At 46.8% G+C, this 13,445-nt stretch overlaps 1 protein-coding gene and 2 pseudogenes across 1 annotated transcript; all 3 read left to right on the forward strand.

The window, feature by feature from the left end:
• Positions 1–5: 5 nt before the first annotated feature.
• On the forward strand, positions 6–6,085 carry LOC138927713 (laminin subunit alpha-1-like; annotated as a pseudogene).
• A 773-nt stretch (positions 6,086–6,858) lies between these two features.
• On the forward strand, positions 6,859–8,965 carry LOC138927712 (phosphatidylinositol-3,5-bisphosphate 3-phosphatase MTMR2-like; annotated as a pseudogene).
• A 142-nt stretch (positions 8,966–9,107) lies between these two features.
• On the forward strand, positions 9,108–12,896 carry LOC108126976 (beta-1,3-glucosyltransferase). The gene is made up of 6 exons (XM_017243777.3): positions 9,108–9,870; positions 9,929–10,065; positions 10,261–10,561; positions 11,145–11,277; positions 11,847–12,000; positions 12,359–12,896. The coding sequence occupies exons 1-6, from the start codon at positions 9,454–9,456 to the stop codon at positions 12,894–12,896; spliced, it is 1,680 nt and encodes a 559-aa protein (XP_017099266.2). The 5' UTR covers positions 9,108–9,453.
• Positions 12,897–13,445: the final 549 nt, after the last annotated feature.

Raw genomic sequence — 13,445 nt, forward strand, 5'->3', positions numbered from 1 at the left:
ATGATGCCTTGACGCAGCAGCGGAATGCGAAACAAGTTCATTCGGAGATTCTGATAACTCTTGCCGACCTGCACGGTTATGGGAAAACTGCTCAGCATCTGAGCCTGCCGACGGCTCTGAAGCAGGCCCGTTTCTACCAGCAGGCCATCCAGGAGCACGACCAACTGGTGCAGGGCATCCGCAATACTAACGACTGTGCCTGGCGTCATTTCTACGGCATGGGCAACGCCTCCGACGCAGCCTACGACCAGAGGGCCCATTTGGAGGTGCTCTGGCGGGATCTTAACCAGACGAACCATCGGGTGACAGACATGCAGCTCCAACTGGATCGCGTCCTGGACGTGGAAAGCGAAACGGAGGACATTCAAGAGCATGTGCGCAACATTGGTCTTCGGGTCACCGAGTCTCACCAGGACATCAGGGACTTGAATCTGCAAATCGCCAAGCATCTCGACCCAGACTACCTGGAACGAGGCGAGAGCATGGTGCGGCAGACTCTCCAAAGGCAGCTGGTGCTCAACGAGCATCTGAACCGACTGGATGGATCGGCGGTCCTGTTAAACGCCACTCTGGGTGTGAAGCTGGAGCAGCAGCGCGAGGTTCGTAAGCACTGGCTACCTAAGGCTGAGAAGCATGCCCAGCATCTGCAGGATCGGTCGAACGAGTACGCCCGCCAGTTTCAGTCCACCAGGAATGGAGCTCGCATCGCGATGCTTGCCAGCTCGGCCCACAGCAACATAACCAAGGCCATAAACGACGCCCGCCAGGCCTCCCACCTGGCCAAGGAACGGGTGTACGAGGCCCAGAGAACCCTCTACCCCAGCGACGGCGGTTCCATGATTGATCGGGCCAAGCATTCGCTCTACAGGTCTAAGCAGCTGCAGCAGGAGGCCCTGAAGCAGATGCACAAGTCAAATGTCCTCAAGGACAAGCTGCACCGTCAGGAGCAGCGGGTGGAGGGAATCAAAGCCACCATATTCGACGCAGGACGACGAACCAACGTCATCTCCGGACAGTTGCAGGGACTTGCCGAGAGCTCTGCCCGTCGGCAGGCTAAGGAGAGCCTGGATTCGGCGGAGCGGACGGGCAAGCAAATGCGGGCTGATCTCCAAATGGCCAGGAGTATTCAGGAGTCCATACAAAATATGCGCAAGTCATTCTCCACTCTGGAGCCCGATTGGGAAATTAAGCTGGGCATGGCCCAGGAGAATATATCCCTGACCAAGACCAATCTTCGACTGGCCAACGTTTCTCTAAGCTACCTGGAACACCAGGCAGCCAAGGAGCAGGAGGTGTTCGAGGTCTGGAACAACAGCATGGCTCAGCAGCTTCAGCAGCTGAGGGATCTGGTAGCCAAGGCCAGACATGCAGCTGAAGGAGTGAGTATTGCACTTAATTCTTGTTATATCCAATATCTTATCCAATAATTCTTGTCCTTTACAGATCGATGTCTCGCTGGAGTCCAAGGGCCCCAAGTGCAGTCGTAGTTACCTCCCAGCCTCCTATGGCCTGAGCACCTCCAACAATCTGCGGGTCAGCTTCGCTTTGGCGAACCATCAAGGCAGCTCACCCCTTATCCAGGTCCAGGGCAGTGAGGGACGTCACATCACCCTGGAACTTTACAAGAGACGAGTCCGACTGGTTTGGAATCTAGGTGGCACTACTGCCACCATCACGCATCCAATGGTGGTGCAAACCCGCGACCCCAAGTATGACGACGCCTGGTACCATGTGGAGGCCAATAGAACCCTTAACCTGGGCAGCCTGATGGTGAGAAGGATGAACAACTATGGGGAGCTGACTCCCGCCAGTCCAGTCACAATCACTGGTTCCACGGACACAGAACACACGCGCTTCTACCAATCCCGTCATGATCGTATTTCTCTTGGCGACTTCGCCTCCAAAGATTTGCAACTAACTCCAGGATTGAATGTGGTTGTGCACAAGGTGGAGGTGGACAACAAGCCACTGGGACTGTGGAACTTTGCGACGAGCGAGGGCAACTGCGGAGGCTATATGATTGGAGCTAGGGAGTCATCGGCCTCATCCACCGCCAGGCATTTTAATGGCCTAGGCTATGCCCAGCTCATGAAGACCCGTCCCAGACCCATCCGAAGGAACCTGTTCTCCGTGCAGATGACCTTCCGAACCCTGGACGAGAATGCCTTGCTATTTTTGGCGGTTGATGACAAAAACGTAAGTATTATGATGGTCAAAATCCTATGAGATGAGACATAATCTTAAACCTTCTCGTACAGAACCGCTCGGTTTCGGTTACGTTGAGCCGGGGTCGGATCATGTTCCGTATCGACTATGGCGACGAGTCCAAGCTAGAGATCAACACCACCAAGAAATACAATGTGGGTCAGTGGATCAAAATCGAGGCTGCCCGCGAATTCTCCGCCAAGCGAAGCACTGAGAATGGAATGCTGCGTGTAAACAACGATCGTCCCATTTCTGGAGCACCTACTTTGCCCATAAACATTCACATGCTACCGGATCTTTCCAAGGCAGTTTACTATTTGGGTGGCGTGCCTCCAGGTGAGTATTTCGATGCTTATAGCAACACAATATATTTAATACGCTATTTCCCTGAAGGTTTCACTTCGGGCACCACCAAAGCCCCAGGGGCAGATAATCCCTTCCTGGGCTGCATGAAGGATGTCCAGGTGAACGGCGAGACATATGACCCGCTTGAAAGTACCAGTTTCTATGGCGTGGAGCCCTCTTGCAAGGATATGTTTACCAAGTGAGTAAAAATTTAGGAATTTAAGAAGATTTTACTGAAACATATTCATTCCACTTCAGGGCTGGCTTCTCGGGCAATGGTTATTTGGAGCTACCATCTCAGTCGCTTCGAAAGCGCTCGAACACGGCCTTGGTGTTTAGAACTCTTCAGCCGGACTGCCTGCTGCTCCTGGCGGCCTATCCCCCCGAGGTTCAGGAGGACTACGACTCCAAGGACATAAAGGGCAACTATTCAATGAGCCTGGTTGATGGTCAACTCAACGTGTGGGTCAACTCCGGTCGCAGCTTTGTCAAGATGTACTCAAACTTCAGCCAGCTCAACGACGGAGAGTTCCACGTGATCAACCTGGTCAAGACGGGCCGCAAGTTGGAGCTGATGGTGGACGACGAGTTGCAGGAAGTGCGCAGTCTGACCGGCAGCCCCACTGTGATCAGCTTGCCCCATGACTCCGGAGGACTCTACATTGGAGGAGCACCGCCCCACGAGAGCTACACCCCACTGGCCCCGACCTTTGTAAATCTAGAGGGGGCCATCCGGGACGTGGTGTTCAACAATCGAACTGTTAACTTCAACGAAGCGCTGACATTCGCCAACGTTCAGATCGGGCGCAACGGTCCCCTTATGGGCAGCCTCAAGAGCGGGCTCTACGATGTCCTGCTGAAGACGGAGCCCATGATCGGAAAGAGTTTCACAGCCTCCCCCGAAGGCTGCAAGCGGGTAAGTGGCCAAAACGCAACTATTTGTCTGGATCGGTTTTACACTTAAAGGGGTCATGGCTGGGGGGACTGGGGCTGGGCTCTCTCCATCTAATGCATGTGAATTCGTGGCTGCCTAACTCTATTTAAACTGAATCGTTTCTCTTTGTTTTTATAGGATTTTAGTTGCTAAGCAATTATGTCAAAAGCGGCTACGCTAAAAGCTTCAAGCGCTGCGCTTCAAGAAAGCTCATTTGTATACTAATTTCGCCTAAAAATCAAAACAAACGCTAACCAAACAAGCTACTCTATGTGGTCTACATGTGGATTAATATAACCAACCATCATCAAAGATATAACCTCAGTTCTAGCATTTAAAAGTTTTAAGTTAATGGCCCGCTAGAGCAGGACCTCAGAAGAGTTCACTTCCTAAAAGTGAGACCCTTTTGCGATCGCATAGCTCCCAGAATTAGTTTTAAGATTGGTTTAAGCTCCTGGCCCTCATTTAACAACATCTATTCAAATCGCGCCATATTCGAATTAATTAATAATCATCTATACGACACTATTTTGTAAATATTTCATACCAATTTACTTGCTATTTTATAAGATCTGCTCCAAAGCGCAATCTAGTTCGTAAGTGCCATCTGATTCAAGTCATACACATCACTCATCAACGCTTTGTGTACGTTTTTGCCTTCACGAATGTATCATACAATTAACATTTGCTTACTGCAACATGAACATTTAATTGTTATCACATTTCTTAAATAAAACATTTTTATAACAAACCGAAAAACAAACAAAATCATGCCAAGTTTTTATTCTTTAACTCGCTGAGAGATCGCAGCGCAAAGCTCAGAAACTAACACAAAGTCGTCGGGGTGAGTTAAGTTCCATTCGGGATCAACCTAGGCCCGGACTTACGTCTCTCTCTTCCTTTCAGATCGGCAGCTACTCCTACGAGCCAAACGCCTTTAAGTTCGGCGACGACATCTACAGCTACTCCCAACTGAAACTGCCGGATCGCCACTTCTGGCAGCGCAACTTCCGTCTTAGCTTCGACTTCCGGTCATTCTATCCCAACGGAATGATCTTCCTCTCCCCCGGCAGCAAAGAGAAGCCTAAGCACTATGTGGCCCTCCTCCTCAAGGATGGCCAACTGGTCCTGGTGGTGCGCGGACGTCGGCGGGACGAGCTCCAGCTGACCGCCAAGCTGAACGACGGCGAGTGGCACCGGGTCACCATAGGCTGTTTTGACCGAAAGGTGACCATGTCGGTGGAGATCGGTCGCACCGATCAGAAGACATCCGCCCAGATGAAATTGCCCAAGAAAATCGGGGCCTCCCAACTGCTTTTGGTCGGTGGGCTGCCCCAGTCTCCCGTCAAGGTCTCGGCAGAACTGTACGCCCGGCTGGAGTCCTTCAAGGGCTGCCTCCGCCGTGTCAGCATCAACAACCACACCCAGGACCTGGCCCGGCCCGGCAAACACTCCAACGTGGGTCAATGTTTTCCGTCCGTGGAGCGGGGCAGCTATTTTCCCGGCGATGCTTACGCCATATACAGTGAGTTGATAAAGAAAACTAGAAAAGGATCTTTATATATTCTATTATTTTTAAAGAAAAAAACTTTAATGTGGGAAAGTACCTCGACCTGGAAACGGAATTTCGAACCTCGGAACTATCGGGAATTTTGCTGAGCGTCTCCGAGCCTAATGGTTTCCCGCCTTGTCCTTGGAGCTTTATAATGGCAATGTAAGTTTAAATAAAGTATTTATTCCCATGCTATATGCCAAATATTTTTTAAAGATTATATTCTCCTGTGACCTGGGCGATGGAGTACCTTTGCGAGTGGAGTCGACGTTGCCCACAAAGTATGCCCTTTGTGACAACAAGTGGCACAATGTGTCGGCTCTGTACGATGGCGAACAAATCGTCCTGCGGATCGACCAGCTCCCAGCCGTAATAAGTGTGGATAACCAAAGGACTTCCGGCAAAGTGCAAACCCGATCGCCACTCTATATTGGCGGGCTGCCAGGTAGCTGTCAAGAACAGAGTCTCAGATCTGACATATAATCTTTAAATAAATCTACATTTACAGACGTTGCTCCAAGTGGATCCTTGATGGCCCGGGAAAACTTCAAGGGCTGCATCCGCCATGTGTCCGTACGGAATGAGAGACGGGATTGGATCGATATGGAGGATCTGCGAAATGTCCTGCTTAGCGAATGCCTCGTGTCCAGCGATGAGACCTAAATCGCATCCTGGGGCGTTTCTGGTTCCTGTTGAAGCCACACCAAAACTTTTCCAAATGTATTGTGATCAATAACGAGTTTAGAGCCAGTTATTTTTAGCCCTTCACTGCCATATAAGTTAGGTTTACTCTAGAATTAGTTTTGGTTATTTGTAAATTTTAATTACAAATTTTATTGCCAGTGACTGCATTTCGAACTTCGCAATCTGACTTATTTATTTGCCTAATTTATGCCGCTTTTCATTAGAAATTCTTAACTTATTTTATGTTTTAAACAGAGGCTTAATTGTATTTAATTTGGCTTACGACTTACCCAAAACATTGTACAATAATTACGAATCTCCTCTGGTACAGTGGAAATGCAAATTTACTTAAACTACATAGTTAACATTTGATTCATTTGTAAATAAAATTGATCATCTAGAACTTAATTATTTTAAAGATTATAATATATAATTTAAACTACGATAAATACAAATAAATATCAATTAAAAAACAATAAGTTTTTATTTTCCAAGTAAGAAGTTTTTACTTGAAAAATAAAAATATTATAAGTTTCGAGTTAGGTTAAGCCGCCTTCGGATCCCAGTATGGACAAAGATGAGGTCACACCCCAAAAAGAATATGATGTACTACTAGTACGTAAAAAACTACCTCCCGAAATGAACTTGTTTTTATATATTTTATTGCCCAAAATGTACTTAACTTCAGCTCATAGCTTTCTTAACAGGTTTTGTAACATAGACTCCTACTTATAGACTCCTATGTTTGACGCTCTTATTTTGAAATAATCTAAAATTTCAAGCAAGAGAAAAATTTAGACTTTGTATCTTCTTAACGTGGTCTGGGAATTCCTTTTGTTGTTTAATCTGTTGTTTAATTAAAATTAATTTTATAGATTTACATTTTATGTACCCATTTACGTGGGCTAATAAAAAAAAAATTAACCTAACTTTAAAACAGCGTAATTTTAAATCTTAAGCTATTAAGGTCAAAGGACCAGCTTCTGGTCTTAAATGGTTGTTGTTTTATTAATGTTGCGTGTGGAGTTTTTGAGAAATATTAAAACTGGCGCTCAAAAAACGATTGTTCTAAACTTATCGGTCGATTTCATCGATTTCAAAAATACTAAAAATACCAATTTTAGAGCTGCCTGGTGTAGCTGATGTAAAACCATAAGTCTGGCAGCACTGGTCGGTAGTATCATTGTTTTGGTAAATCGCATTTAATTTACAATCAGAAGATATTTCTGACCCCAAACTCGAAACTCGCGTAAAATTCTGTCCCTCTTCATGGATCCCAGCGCGAGCACAGTCGACAAGTTGGCCTCAAAGACGGCCAGCAGCAACTCGCTGGACAGCAGCTCGAAGTCCAGCTCCCTGGGCTCCAAGCACGGAGGCGGAGAGAATGGAATATTGCGCGACACGCCCTTTAATTACTTGGACGGCGAAGAGGACCAAGACCAGAAAAACGATGTCACCCATGTCTGCCCCTACCGCGGGCCGGTCTTTGGGGCCCTGACCATAACCAACTACCGACTGTACTTCCGGTCGCTTCCGCTGCGCGACCAGGAGCCCCCCGTAATCGTAGATGTTCCTCTGGGTGTGATAGCAAGGGTGGAGAAAATCGGAGGCGCCACGTCAAGGGGCGAGAACTCTTATGGCATTGAAATTTTCTGCAAGGATATGCGAAACCTGCGCTTCGCCCACAAGCAGCAGAACCACTCGCGAAGAACTGTGTTTGAGAAGCTGCAGGCTAATGCTTTTCCACTGTCCTACAGCGGCCGACTCTTCGCATTTGCGCACGCAGCGGCCAATGCTGTTAATGGAAACGGTGGCTGGGACGGCTGGGCAGTGTACGAGCCGTTGGCTGAGCTGCGGCGCCTGGGTGTGCCGAATGATATGTGGCGGGCAACCAAGATAAACGAATCGTACGCAGTTTGTGACAGCTATCCGGCAGTGTGGGCTGTGCCAAAGCTGCCTCAGATGATTTCCTTCGTCGAGTGGCTCAGTTCCGATCGAGATGTCGTTTACCAGTGCTGTCATGGATGAATCCACGGACGCAGGCCACCATAACACGGTGCTCTCAGCCTCTGGTGGGGTTAGTGGCAAGCGAAATGCGGACGACGAAACCTATCTCAGCTATATTATGGAGGCCAACGCCCAATCGGATAAACTGACCATCATGGACGCACGTCCCAGCGCCAATGCCATCGCCAACAAAGCCAAGGGTGGCGGCTACGAATCGGAGGATGCTTACAAGATTGTGGAAATCAACTTTCTTGACATACACAATATTCACGTAATGCGCGAGAGTCTTCGCAAGGTGAAGGAGGCCTGTTTTCCCACCACGGATGACTCAAAGTGGCAGACCGCCATCGACAACACTCTTTGGCTGAAACACATCCGTTGCATCCTTGCTGGCGCCGTTCGAATTGTTGACAAGGTTGAGACCCTAAGCACCTCGGTCGTGGTGCACTGCTCGGATGGCTGGGATCGCACAGCCCAGCTTACTGCCCTATCCATGTTGCTGCTCGATCCCTACTACCGTACTGTACGTGGCTTTGAGGTTCTTATCGAGAAAGAGTGGCTCTCCTTTGGCCACAAGTTCCAGCAGCGGGTAGGCCATGGGGACAACAAACATTCAGATGCAGACCGCTCGCCAGTATTCCTTCAGTTCATAGACTGCGTGTGGCAGGTCAGTCAGCAGTACAGCAACGCCTTCGAATTCAACGAACACTTCCTCATAACAATCGTGGATCATCTGTACTCATGCCGGTTCGGCACGTTCCTTTGTAACACTGAAGCGGAACGGGTAGCCGAAGGTGAGGAGGTCTTCAATTGCTTTTCCCTTAAAAACTAATCTGAATTTCCTGCAGACCTAAAGCACAAAACCGTATCTCTGTGGACGCACATTAACTCCTCATTGGATCAGTATTTAAACCCCCTGTTTCCATCGTTTACCCATGGACCGGAGCTTGTTCTGCGCCCCAATGCCAGTGTGCGAACGCTGCGCTTGTGGAAGGGCCTGTATTGCCGGTGGAACCCCGGCCTGAGTGCTCCCCAGCATGGTTTTCTGCGCACACGAGAACTCCTTTCCAGGCAGGATCAGCTCTTCAAGCAGGTTAACGAGCTGCGGCTGAAGATAACCAATCGCAGCAACAGCATGCAGACGACAACTCGACTGGCCTCGCCCATGCACTAATAGTATTCTTAAAATTCCTTTCTTAACGTACGGATAAATATATTTTATGTAACCTAGTATCAAATATTCCGCGTATGACAACAGTTCGTTTGGCCGGGAGGGATACTGCATGTGTTTAATCCATAAATGTGCTTGTATGCAATTTATCTACCAAAATCTAGCTTTAATTTAAATTACTTTAACATTACAACTGCCTTGTAACATTAATCAAAATTGGAATAAATTTCCACAATAATATAATAATCCATAAAATCATACCCATGAGAAGCATTGATAATAAAGCTCGTTGGCATAGCCAACCTGTGGCGTGCACCTGGACGTTTCATTCATAAACTCTGCTCCGAGGAGACGCCTGCGCGTAGGACTTCGCACCCCAAAGCCCCGCACCCACGTCCAACAGCCACACTTAATTTCGGCTTTGCGCCAAAATTAAATCACAGCTGCCTCAGTACCTTTTCACACGTTCCATTGGCAGGACGCGTACTTTTTCTCTCCAAATGATTTTTTCATTCTAAAAAATATAAATTTAAAAACTTGTAAATAAAATTAGTAATGTTTAGCGAAGCGAAAACTAATGTGTTCCACATTTTACTGTGGTTTTTTTGCTTTGTAAGCTGTGGTCTTGGGTCTCCGGAGGGGGATCCCCCACGGGAAGTGCTCCTAGTTATCGCCTGCCCACCGCTTCCGCGTCATGCTCAGGCCCAGTGTTTCACTTTATTAGAAAACATACAAGTCCAGTATCTGCACATGGAAGAGGCTGGGACAGTCCCAGGGGATTATGTCCTTAATGTGCATGTGTTGCACGAGCTTTTCAATTACTGGACACTGCTGGACGCACTGCCTCATTTGGGAGGCGAGACACGTCTTCTAAAGGCGCACACGGAATGGATTATATGGTGTCAATACAACACACAAGTGGCTTCCCTGCGCGGCCTGCTCGAGCAGCTTCGTCACCAAAACCCAGTGGAGGTGAGTTATCCATTGGGAGTTGACCGTGCCGGAGATGGTGTAAAGGTTCTTTCCTCAGCATGCTTATTACGGACATGCCCTGTATGATACGGAGGCCACCATTGTACATCACTTTGCACATTATAAGAATCCACAGTGGTTTCCTTATCCAATGCTGAGAGCCGGAATTATCTTCACAGGTGTCTTGCTAAGAAGGTAATATTTTAATATTAATTTTTTTAATATATAATTTCCATAAAGTTTAAACAATAAAAATAGGGTTTTATACTCAAATCCTTATAACTTTTTTTTTTAAATTATAATGCAATTTAAAAGGATAAATTCATATACTTTTAAGGCAGTATAAGGTAAAGTAAACCTGCCATAACTAAATAAATCATTTGTTTCAAGGCTTGTGGAGCTTGTTGCCCCTAATGCCCATAACAGCAGCCGACCCAGCGAGTTCTCCATCGATGCCTCTCATGAGCTGGCGCGCTTTTTATTCGACAACTTATCGCAGGACCCGGCACACAGCAGAGCCATGTCTGGGAAAATCATTCTGAAAAATGCCGCCTACATTTGTCCCATCGCTGGGGCGAGGAAATCCCCGGAGATTGTGACCGGAGCGACTCCTCCATGTGCAATGCATGCAACATCAGAGGAGCCATCTGGCTGGCTGCCCTCGACTCTGGGGCATCGAAAGGAGCCCTGTGTGAGTTTATTTATGCCCTTGTTGCAGGGGCATTATTTTCCAACCCATATATCATCTTAACAGGTTTTTGATTAAGATAAAAAGTGTTTTGAAAAGTGACTTTGAATTTTTTTATATTCCGATGCTCTAATTGGTGAAGTAATGAAAACTAAGTGAAAACATTTATGTTATATATTATAGTCTTTTTAACTTATTTTTAAAAGAAATGTTTTAAATAATAGAAGTAAAAGTGAGCCATTTATTCAAAAAAAGGATTTAAATAATCTATAAAATCAGGAGTTACTTAAAGCCTTTAACTGTGGCTTTGTTCCTTTAATTCCCTTGCCTTCTTTATAAGATTTCAAAATATCTACACTCCGCAAGGGTATAGAAACGAGACCCCAGTTAAGAGCTCCAAATTAAAGGTACATATTCTTGGAAAACAAGAATCCCATGCGGTTTTCTGGTAGCATGCTCCCCTCCTAGCAATTAGTATTTGAAACCTACATAACCATAAATTCAGTATCGGCTTCGACTTGATGCTTATCGACCTTCCACCTCTCTTGTCCTGTTCTCCACCCACACTGGCCCACACACTGCACAGTTCCACACAACCGGATCGCATATATATTTCGCAATCAAAACCTGTGCGAAATTCCATAAGGAACGCATTCCGATAGTCGAACGCACCTGGGCAGGCGACGCCCGATACCGGAGATACTACAGCGACGTGGCAGGTGAGCAAGTGGTGACAATGAGCGGGCAATTAATGCAAATGTGGGTGATTCCATTGGGGCAGATGAGGCAAGATAGTGGATGAGAAGGAGGCATCACACACTGGCACAATTATACATTTGTTAGGGTGTCTTTAAAGAGGTTTTATTTAAAACTTTAAAGATATATTGATTTTTAAAAAATAATACTCATACGACCTGTATTGCAGGATTCATTGACATGAAAGTATTACAGGATTTGATAAACTTAAAAACATTTGAAATCATTAAATAAAATATAACTTAAGGATTAGATTTAATGATGATTCAAACAAGAACCACTCTAATATATGTATGTGAGCATCACATTAACAAAAACATGATGAGGCAGAGTGACAGGGAAACAAAACACACTTCCTCACATGCATAACCCAGGATGTGGATGTGCTTGTTTGTGTGTGCCATACAATTCACCTCCGCCCCTGTACCATCTGCCCCTGGTGCACTCTTCGCCCAGAAGTCCTACTTATTGAATATTCATTGATTTGACTTTGCGATTCCCCATCCTCCCCACCACCAAAAAACCACAACAGACGTCAGCATACCGACAATCAGCACTGGCATACCGAACGTGCAGACTGGACATTGTGCCAAAACAATGGCAATTTTACAATTATCCCTCAAGGATATTGGCGAGCAAATGGACATACGCTGGCTCATGCTCGTAGACGATGATACGCTGCTGAGGTGAGGCATTCCGCTGGTGTAAACGCTGTCCTTAAAGATTTTCGCAAGCTTGAAATGATTTTGAAACATCCAGGTTTTAGAATTAAGTTTCTTTCTTAAACCTTTCAATTGGAAATAATTATTTAATTTTGTTTATATTTGAATACCCCTTTTATATCCTTAAAATCCTTGCCGTAATAGACCTGAAAACCAATCAAAGCCACTCCTGCTGGCAGGAACATCATTTCATTTTTATTTTTGCGGATTAAATGCATGAAGGCGCATTCAATTAAAATATTTGTATTGATAAATCGTTCTTATCCTGTAAACGCAATTTTTTTCTCCACCCACTGCCACCATCTCATCGACGAGGGTACAGTGTGCCCCGGCTAAGTGAGCTGCTGAGTTACCACGACCACAGGGAGCTTATGTATCTGGGACAGCGCTACGGTTACCGCCTGCACGCCCCGGATGGCTTCAACTACCACACGGGAGGCGCCGGCATCCTGCTCAGCCTGCCTCTGGTGCGCCTCGTCGTGGAGCGCTGTAGTTGTCCGAGTGACAATGCTCCGGACGACATGATCCTGGGCTACTGCCTGCAGGCGCTGGGCGTGGCGGCGGTACCAGTGGCCGGAATGCATCAGGCTCGGCCGCAGGACTATGCGCGAGAACTTCTGCAGCTGCAGCCGCCAGTGTCCTTTCATAAATTCTGGAACATGGAGCCGGAGCTGACCTACCGACAATGGCTACGCGGTGGCAGTAGTAGTGCTGGCAATCGTAGTGCTCCGCTTGGGGAGGCAAAGCCACGGCTTCATCACGACGACGCTGCTCAGCTGCATCTGCGACGACGGCCTCCCCTGCCCGGAGGCGGCGGAGTATATCCTCTGGATTCGCATGACAAGCATTTGGATCTCTAGTTCGCTCAGGTGAGTGCTAATTAAAAAAAAACAACAAACGACTCTGCCGGTGACAGTTGGACAAAAGTTGCCGCCGCAACTTGCCGGCGTTGAAGGAGGGAATTGGGGAGACTGGCGGTTAGAAGCTTGGAGTAGTGGGGCCGGGCCTGAAAACCAATCTACAGACTGCCATCAACCGAATGCCAAGCACACGAAATCTCATTTTAAATAGACAAAAAAGGTATGCCAGGTGTCGCGCTGCGATGGGCATTACCCTAAGCCGTGTACTTATGTGTGTGTATTGCGGCTTTCGTGTCGGTTTAATTAGTGAAAATGCTCAAATGCGGTTGCGATTTTCCTTGATGGGGCCACGAGCTGCGAAATACATGCTCTACATGCTACATGGTTGAAAATGAATAAGTAATTTAAAAGGTTACGGACCTGTAAAATCAAAGAAGATTACTGCAACATATCTTGATTAGAAGTTACCTTATAACGATAATCCCTTTTATCATTTATTTAAGATTTAAGTTCCAAGTAATGCTCCGCGAATGCCCCGCATTTTGCATA

Source organism: Drosophila bipectinata, unplaced genomic scaffold, assembly GCF_030179905.1.
Source record: "Drosophila bipectinata strain 14024-0381.07 unplaced genomic scaffold, DbipHiC1v2 scaffold_6, whole genome shotgun sequence".
Taxonomy (NCBI): Eukaryota; Metazoa; Arthropoda; class Insecta; order Diptera; family Drosophilidae; genus Drosophila; species Drosophila bipectinata.